This window comes from Heteronotia binoei, chromosome 21 (genome assembly GCF_032191835.1).
Source record: "Heteronotia binoei isolate CCM8104 ecotype False Entrance Well chromosome 21, APGP_CSIRO_Hbin_v1, whole genome shotgun sequence".
NCBI lineage: Eukaryota > Metazoa > Chordata > Lepidosauria > Squamata > Gekkonidae > Heteronotia > Heteronotia binoei.
In genome coordinates this window covers 115,495,098-115,505,037 of record NC_083243.1, presented here as the reverse complement: position 1 = coordinate 115,505,037, position 9,940 = coordinate 115,495,098, and the positions used below count along the sequence as shown (strand labels likewise).

The 9,940-nt window shown below is 40.1% G+C and overlaps 1 protein-coding gene across 1 annotated transcript in view; it reads right to left on the bottom strand.

Annotated features, from left to right (window-relative positions):
* Positions 1-5,445: 5,445 nt before the first annotated feature.
* FBXO3 (F-box protein 3) overlaps positions 5,446-9,940 on the bottom strand; it is a 39,129-nt gene continuing 34,634 nt past the window's right edge. The window contains exons 8-11 of the mRNA XM_060261824.1: positions 9,081-9,203; positions 8,567-8,682; positions 7,696-7,886; positions 5,446-6,331 (exon numbers count right to left, since the gene is read on the bottom strand). Of these exons, the coding sequence (XP_060117807.1) occupies positions 6,215-6,331; positions 7,696-7,886; positions 8,567-8,682; positions 9,081-9,203 (547 nt within the window). The 3' untranslated portion in view covers positions 5,446-6,214. The remainder of the gene's footprint in view (positions 6,332-7,695; positions 7,887-8,566; positions 8,683-9,080; positions 9,204-9,940) is intronic.

The window sequence follows — 9,940 nt, the reverse complement described above, 5'->3', positions numbered from 1 at the left end:
GACGTTTACAGGATTCTCGTGTCTGCTCACCCTACAACCTGTAATCTGGACCCCTGCCCCTCCTGGCTTATTAAAGCTTGCCAGAGGTAGCTTAGATATCCTGTACGGGATATCATAAACAGATCCCTGATGGAAGGGCATTTTCCAGCACCTCTGAAAGGGGCTGTGGTCCGCCCTCTACTGAAAAAACCAACGCTAGATCCGGCCGAATTGACACAGTATCGGCCGGTCTTGAATTTACCCTTTTTGGGTAAACTCATTGAGAGGGCAGTGGCGTTGCAGTTGCAGAGTTTTCTGGAGGATGCTTCCATTCTCGACCCCAATCAGTCCAGTTTCCGTGTGGGTCACGGAATGGAGACAGTGCTGGTCGCTCTGATGGACGACCTCCAGCGGCATCTGGATCGAGGCAGCTCAGCAGTGCTGGTGTTGTTAGACCTATCGGCAGGTTCGATACGGTTGACCACCAGCTGCTGACTTGCCGTCTCGTCGACGCGGGGATTCAGGGGTTGGCCTTACAATGGCTCTCCTCGTTCCTTGATGGTTGGGGACAAAGGGTGGCAATTGGGGGTGAGTTGTCCCAGAGGCACACGCTTGATTGTGGGGTGCCTCAAGGGGCAGTTCTTTCCCCAATGTTGTTTAACATCTACATGCGCCCCCTGGCCCAGATTGCCTGGAGGTATGGGCTGGGTTGCCACCAGTACGCTGATGACACCCAGCTCTATCTATTCATGGACGGCTGGCCTGTGTCCCAGAAAACCTGGACCGAGCATTACAAGCCATGGCTAGATGGCTCAGGCTGAGTAGGTTGAAACTAAATCCAGCGAAGACAGAGGTCCTTTGCTTGGGTCGCCGTGGCCTGGGAGGGGAAATTCCCCTTCCAGCTCTTGACGGTGTGCCATTGACAATGGCGCACAGGGTCAAGAGCTTGGGGGTACTACTTGAGCCGGCCTTAACTATGGAGGCCCAGGTAGCAGCCACTGCTAAGTCCGCATTTTTTCATCTTAGGCAGGCGAGGCAGTTGGCTCCCTTCCTAGAGCAGGACGATCTGGCAACAGTGATCCATGCAACGGTCACCTCAAGGTTGGATTACTGTAATGCCCTCTACATGGGGCTGCCCTGTGCCGAACCCGGAAGTTGCAGCTAGTGAAGAACGCCGCAGCTCGGCTGTTATTAGGGCTCCCTAGACGGGAGCACATTCAGCCGGGCCTCCGGGGACTGCACTGGCTGCCGATAATATACTGAGTCTGGTACAAGGTGCTGGTTATTACCTTTAAAGCCCTATATGGCCTAGGACCTGCCTACCTTAGGGACCATCTCTTCCCATATGTCTCCCAGAGAGTACTGCGATCTGGCTCTCAAAATCTGCTCGTAATCCCCGGGCCAAAGGAGGCCTGCTTGAAGTCAACCAGGGACAGGGACTTCTGAATCACAGCCCCTTGCTGGTGGAACCAGTTACCGGAAGAGGTCAGGGCCCTGCGGGATATTGGACAGTTCCACAGGGCCTGTAAGACAGTCCTCTTCCGGTTGGCTTATAACTGACCGGCACCAAAATACTGAAGGAAGTCTATAGATAGCACACTGTTGGATTGATGTATTGATATTAATGTTTTAATTATGTAAATTGCTATTGTATTTTTTGTATTTTAATGTTATTGTATTTTAATTTTGAATTTTATTGTTAGAACTTTTATGCTGTGAGCTGCCCTGAGCCCGCTTCAGTGGGGTAGGGTGGGATATAAATAAAATAAATGCAGGGTTCAGTTTAGCCATACATGCACTGAATGCAACATAAGAATTGTTCAATGCATGTACAAAGAAAAATCAACAATATGGTCTATTGTATGTTCGTTTACTGTATCATATAATCAGGGTCAGTATTTCTTAGGATACAGGGGAAGAATTTCTGGGCTTTCCTAATTCACCACAAGCTGTAGCAACAAGGATTACATATATGTGAAAGTTATTCCAGTCCTGAATGATAGTTGTGATTTTGACTTCCTTTGCCTCCCCCCCACTCCCCTGCCCCATGCCTGCCAAATGCCCCCTTACAGTGTGTCTTCTCCTGCTTGTCTGATGCTCTCCAAATGAGAGCCAGTTTGGTGTAGTGGACTCTTATCTGGGAGAACCAGGTTTGATTCCCCACTCCTCCACTTGCACCTGCTGGAATGGCCTTGGGTCAGCCATAGCTCTGGCAGAGGTTGTCCTTGAAAGGGCAGCTGCTGTGAGAGTCCTCTCAGCCCCATCCACCTCGCAGGGTGTCTGTTGTGGGGGAGAAAGGTAAAGGAGATTGTGAGCCGCTCAGACTCTTGAGTGGAGGGCGGAATATAAATCCAATGTCGTCATCTTCTTATGCCCGCTCTACCTCTTACTTGTGCTGTTCTTGAATCTACATGGTAGCAGTACCAAATTTCCTCATATAGCTGATGTGTTACTATTTAGAAAGTTTCCTAGCAATTCCACATTAGAGATGGGCATGAACTAGCGAAATGGTGGTTTGTGCTGGTTCATTGTTCATTTGATTGCCTGAACTGGTGGTTAATGCTGGGTTGTGGTTTAATTTCCCAAACCAGTCCATGGTTTGTTTGGTTTTGGAGGTGCAGACCAGCCTCCTCATGAGCTAGAGATGCCAAACTCACATGGAGTCTTCAGCAGGCTCTCCTCCAAGTTTGGCAAAAATTGGATTTGGAATGTCTGATTTATAGCCCCCCCCCCCTCCCAAAAGCAGCTTCAGGTCTCATGACAACTAATGCTTCTCTCTTTGTGCTGCAAAGTGAAAGCAACTGAGTCAAGGTGTCTGCTCCCATAGAGAAGAATGGGAGCTCTGTGATTGGCTCCCAGAGTTGTTAATCAAGTTATGGACAATAGCTAAGGGTGCCTAGGAGTTGATTGGCGTTAGGCAGTCTTGCAAACAATCTGCGAAAATGAAACAAATGGTGCACTTCAAAAGAAATACATTTCATTTTTTGATTGGTTATGACACAATTCCATGAATCAGTTCTAAACAAAGCATGCATTGGCCCAATTCATGCAGAAATCACGATTAGTTTATTGGTTTGTGCCCACTCCTATTCCACAGACTTTAATGTTAAACATGAGCACCTTTCATTGCCTGAAAAAGGGAGAGTATTCTATCTGCCTGAAAGTGTGGATGTCCTAGGGGAGTGCAGTAATCCCCCTGAGTTTTGTGCAAGTTGTATAGAAAAAACACCAAAGGACAGATCTAGGGGGAGAGGTGTATTCCACTGAAACTAGTGGTAAGCAAAACAGAATTATGAAAAAAAGTAATGAATGAAACCTGAAATGATAATGAAACAGTCCTTTTTGGAATTAGTAATGCAAATGAAAGGAAAAAAACCTTTCATACACAAGTCATATTATAAGTGTTTTTAAGTTGTCATATATTACTTTTTAAAGCACAAACAGTAAATACACACTAAACATGAGGCAGATTTCAAAATGAAGTTTGTTATTAACCCCGTGCAGTTATTGTTATAGAATTCCAGCTCTCTCTCAAGTATAAGTTATCCAATTCACTTTTTTGAAAACAATGTAGCTCTGCTTGCATTTATAGCCATATTCAAGTAATAATATCATGAAGATATGCCTAAACCATTTTACCCAATATATTCTCACTTGATGATGATCCGATAGACATTATATACTTCAAAGAAAGCTTCTGAAGTGCCTCAGTAAAAGCTTCTGAGTAAACTTAATTGTCAAGCGGGATATGGAATAGTAGACAGCCCAATCTCATCAGATCTCAAAAGTCAAGCAGGATCAGTATTTGGATGGGAGACCACAAAGACAGACTGCAGAGGACAGCAATGGCAAATCACCTCTGCTTAATCACATGCCTTGAAAATCCTACAAGGTCATCCTAAATCAGTTGTGTCTTAGCACTTTATACATACACAAACTTAACTGGATGTTAATAACTATTAAAAAAACTATTAAATAAATAGAAGATGAATTGATAGGCAATTTTCTCAATGCAAGACAGCAAGCTTCCTCAGACCATCGCTATTTAATTTGTTCATAAATTATCTTAAATCAGACAAGTGGCCAGTTAGCATGCTATGCCAATTTATTCAAAAAGGTAAAAACCAAAGCAGATTGTGAAGAGCTAAGAAAGGTTTTCTCCTGAATGAATGAGTGGGCAACAATATGGCAAATTAAATTCTAGTTAAAGGTAAAGTCGATGTGCCTTGGGGCAAGGAATACTAATTTTACAGGTATACTGATGGGACCTGAACTGGTGGTAACTGGCAAATGAAGAGGTCAAGGAATTATAGTACAACAAAAGCATCAATGCCATGTTTGGCAGCAGCATAAAATATGAAAAAGATGAGTAGGAAAAGAATTAAAAATGAAATGGGTAGGATTGTATGCCCTTTCTGTAAATCTATGGTGTAGTCAACAGTTTAACTATTATGTACAGTTGTATGCACCCTCAAAAAGGTTATTGAAAGCTGGAAAAGGTAAAAAATGGCAACCAACATGATGAAGGGGAACAATTTCTCTATAAGAAAAGGAGTATGGAGCATTTTCAGTTTTTTTTAAAAAAATGCCAGAGAAAGAAGATAGATGTGATAGTGGTTTATAAATTTTTACTGTGTAAAAAGTGGAGATTAACACTGAAAATAACTGATGGATAGTAGACTTAGAGCAAAGATTAAATAGAACAAAGATTAGGTCTATCAGTGGATACTGTATGCCTTCTTTGGCATGTTGCTAGGTGCTATCGAAAACAGTGAGCCTATTATCGTTGGCAGTATCTTATATTCTAATAGGTACCTGTGGCCCCCATCTGCAGATAACTACATCCACAGATCAGGGCCACATAGAGGCTAAAGAGATTTTTCAGCACTCAGGGAACTCCCAAAAATTTAACACTCCCCCCCCCCCCACTCAATACAATTGTGTTGTTTGCACATGTGCAGACAACACACTTTGGAAAAGTGCTACAGCCAGGTGCTGTGACACAGCAGGACACCGGCTGCTGCCCTGGGGCCTGGCAGCAGCTGACTATGGCAGTCTCTGCAAGCCTGGTGTTGGAAGATGCTGGCATTCACTGCATGCCCAGCTACAAGAAAGAATATTGGCAGTTGCTGCAGGCCCAGGATTGATAATAGGGGCCTAGAGCTCAGCAATCAGGATATGGGATTCCCCCCTGCGAGTTCTGTGGGCCCCTCAATTGTTTACTTATAAGCAGTTTCATACCACTACCACAGCCCACCCACTATATCAGAATCCAAGCCCAGAGATTTACTAGACTTTCCAGTATCATCTTCAAGGAATCTCTTCTGCCATTACTGTTTAGCCATCTGTATCTCCCACTGCTCCTCTTTTATATAATTTTTCTCCACCTGAAAATTATACAATTGCTGTAGCATATTATATTCCACCACCCTTTGCATTAGATACCATTAAAGCACATATTCCGGGTTTGTCCAATATCAGGTTCTCTCTCTATTTTTAGTCAAATGTAATTATAAAACTTCATGTAGTATTCAGGGAAACATGTTTATACTTAAAACAATTTACCACAATAGTTAAATAGAATGAGGGAGAAAATCCAAGCTATTTACATATTTATATAATAAATGGGGAAATGCAGTAGATAATACACTTTTCACTTTCCAAAAGCCTATAATATGATCAAGAGACCTAAGAGAGAATTTAATAAAAATACATTTCAGAATTTCCTGGCTATTGGTGTGTTAATATTAAAATATACAAGAGCACCTAATGATTACATAAATTTAACTGCAAGGCTTCCATTTGTTTGTAGCAGAGACAAACAATACACAATCATTGTGAAAATGCCATGCCGACTTTTTCCATTTTGCCATCACCAAGTTATACTGTTTGTATTTGTACACACACAATCAACATCATTCTGATCTTAAATAACTTTTAAATGCATAGGAAACCCCAGCTTCAAATTGTCTGAAAGAACAAACCTTACCACACTACTGATTTCCTACATTTGTCTCCACCCCACAATTTTTCTCCAAAACATCATATTTTTAAAAATATCCTTTTGTATATCTGGTCAGAAGCAAGATGGAATTAGCACCAGCATTCATGATAACTGCTCCACTGCTTGTTATTTATAGTATTCAGAAATATTCATACAAGTTATTCCCCTTGGAATCCACTTTCAATGTACAACAATTTTTGAAAAGTTTGATCAGGTTTGCCATGGGCAACGTCAAGAAAAATCAGGATTGTCTAGCATTCTATGCCTGTCTTCATAGTCATATTCATATTCATAAGTGTCTGTTGAGTCTTCATCCTCATCCATAGCACATTCATTATGACTGGTTTCCTAAAGGAAAAACATAAGTCACGCAGCTCAGGTTCAGAGATTTCTCCCAACAAAACAACATTTTTGGTACCAATATATTCTTAAAGCAGTTTAATTCAAAGCAGAAGTCCAATAAATTAGTACCTTATGTTGACTGCAGTAATTAGCATTGCTTTCCACAGCTTCCCAAAGAATTTCTCAGTACCAATTCTGTGAACCTGTAGTTTTTTAACAACTACAATTTTGAGCAGAGCATATTACTTCTGATTTTTTAAAAAGGTCTTATTATAGGATGTACCTCTGGTTGCTAAAAATCAAAGTGTAGTATGAATAACTGTTTAAAACACCTTACAACCTTGATTTCACAAGAAACTCTGTGAGGTAGGCCAGTATGTCCTAGGAAATGGAGAAACTACTACACTGAAATGTGTTTATATAACTTGAAGGTTTAACTACCTTAACTGATGTGTGTAGTGCTGTCCTTGAAAACACCTCAGATGTTTTAGTTAAGTTTAGCTAGTACAGAATGCAGCTTCCAAGGAATTCAGACTATTGCACTGGCAGAAAGTATTCATCTGGGTCCAATTTGAGGTGCTAGTGCTTCAAAGACCTTCATAGTATGGGACACAGATATCTTAAAAACCAGTTCTTCCTATGTCTACACATATGGAGATGTATTCTTCTAATCTGTATTCCAACAGTGCTTTAAGCAAGGACTTCAGTGGTCAGAAGGAGAGCCTTCACTGTAATTACCTCAAACTATGGAATAATTTTCCATCACTTCAGAGTCCAAGTGTTTTACTCTTTTTAGAAAGGGTTGCATGTTGTATTTTTTTCACCAGGCTTTTTTGAGTGACAGGCTAAATAACAGATTAACAGACAATTTGATGCTGTCATTTTAGTTTTGTTTTATAGCTTTATAGAATTTAAATTGAGTATTCTTTTTGGGGTTGGGGAACCACAGATACAAATACCCTAAATAATTTTAATTATTTTAAAAATTACAGAAATAGAAGAAAAAATGTTACATTATATAAACATTTAAATGTCTGCAATTCCTTAAGATGCCTAAAAAGTTTATCAAGTGAAGCAAACCTTGTTACTGTTCAGTTTAAAAACATATTTTTAAGGGTCCTCATTAAAAAAAATGGGCCTTCATTCTACAGACTGGGAAGTAAGTCAGGGAGCATGATTTAATCCACCCAGCTATTGATTAAATAGGGCTTGAATCCACTTTTCCCTGATTCAAGTCCAACACATCAGCCATTTTTTTAAAATGGAGGGCAGAAGAAAGTTTTGTTGATGTTTTGTATAATAATGTTTTAAAAGAAAAAAGCAAATTGAAGGAAGATCCTAAAAATAAAGCAATAGTTTCCCCAACTTACCATGCGTGCTGTGGATACCTTGAATGTTGGGCAAACCATATGAAATCTAGGAATGGTGACATTAAAAAATTTGTCTTTGTAGTAGAGACAATGGAATGTATAGTATCCCTCCATATACCCTGATGTAGTGGCAAATGTTGTACAGCTAGTATATTCATAAACTCGACCAGGGCTTATTATTGGAAATTCTCCTGTAAAGCAAAAGTAGAAGAGATCTTCAAAATTTTCAGTCCAAAATATAGATAATGCTACTTAACATGAAGAATTTGAAACATTCAGACTCTAAAATTTAAAACATTCAGACTCTAAATTGTAGTTTTATTTCAACAGATTATTGCATGCATATGAACATTTATATAAATGTTCAATGTTCTTTCTGGGCAGAGAAAAATATTTGTACACAGCACCCTTAAGGCAATGCTGGTTTCATATTTTTAGCCTGACCTCTGGTTCCACAGACCATCACAAGGAGAAAGGCTGCAGCCTGCTGGATCATTACTCTCTTGAAAGTCTGGCTTTGTTGAGGTTTGTTTTTTGTTTTGTAGGGGAAGTGTTGAACATAAGGTGGATTCCAAGGGGAATAACTTATACAAAGTACTAACATTTATAGGCAAATGTACTACAATTATCTTTGCACTTTTTCTGCCCCACCTCTTGTAATTCCACCAGCAGTTATTATTTAAGGTAGTTAGCAATTACTTCTCCAAAGAATTCCTGAAGTGACACACCATGGGACAGATACATAAAATACAGCAACCAAAATAATTATTTGATAAAATCAATAATCGAGGTCTCAGGAACCTAAATAGTTCTTACTATGAAAGACACAATTCCAAACAGCATTATCTAGGAACAGAAAAACAATGCTTACCTACAACTCCTGGGCCCTGAACCTCCTCTACATCACCTTTAGCATTAGTTATTCTCCAGTATCGACTATCCAGTTGACAAGCCTTCTCTGGAAGTGCATCTTTGGACATTTCAATTCTAACAAGTTAGACAAATTATTCATTTTAATATGATGTCATTACCATAGCAAACCTTCCCCACAGATAACCCACTGCACAGTCTAAGAATACTATCTAGAATGCATAATTGCTTTTAAAGAGCTCAGGCAAGGAAGGAAAGGAGAAGGAATGTGGTTTTGGAGGATGGTAGTGCTCATCTTGTTACTTTCAAAAGTCAATGTAGATTTCATTACAGTGCCAAGAGTTCAAATGAATTAACACAAAAAAGGAAAGCAATATATTAAACAACTATATGGAGATAGGATTGCATTACTGATGTGGACCATTTACAATAAAAATGCTACACTAATAAGCCCAAACTATGAGATGAATAAGAAACAAACGAAAGCCAACATATAATTTGCTTACTAAAGTTACCTGATTCTGTAAGTGAAGAAATAATGAGGTGGATGTATAGAACTGAGCTCAGGTAGAAATGATGTAGAGACTGAAACAGTAATGTCTCCTGTTCTTGCTACACAATCTTTATCATGGACGTATCTAGAAAAAAATGAAAGAGGTAAATACAGAAAAATAGTTCAGTGCAGAAGGCACCATTTTCAAATGACAATTAATGCATTCTACCGTTCAAACAGAACCTGCAAACTGCAAGCTTTACTCAAATAGCACAATTATTTTACTTCAAGGTCTTTGAAAACCCCACTTCTTTTTTGCAAAAAAAAGTCATCCACAAGCCATAAACATGTCAACAAGTCAAACTGTAGGAAAGCCACATTTCTAGCGGCAGTCGCAGACATTATGATGCCAACCAAATGTCCAAATTAGCAGATATTTGAGGTTTCAGCTGAAGGCAAATGGCTGCAACATCCAAAGGGGGAGGCTGTACAAACTGTAAAGGATGTTACATCCCAAATATCCACATATTTGGCTTGCTGCATACTTCCATAGCCACACCAGGTTTAGAACACTGGCAGAAAAAAATCATGTTTGACATGGTTACAGCTAAGAGGGAATCTCTTTTGATAATACTTTTGATAAAACTCTGTCTGGGGCAGTGATGCTCTGTATTCTTGGTGCTTGAGGGGGGTACAGTGGGAGGGCTTCTAGTGTCCTGGCCCCACTGGTGGACCTCCTGATGACACTTGGGTTTTTTGGCCACTGTGTGACACAGAATGTAGGACTGGATGGGCCATTGGCCTGATCCAACATGGCTTCTCATGTTTTTAATAACTTGGGCAGGTTACTATAAAGCACAATTATTAGTCATAGTTTTCATT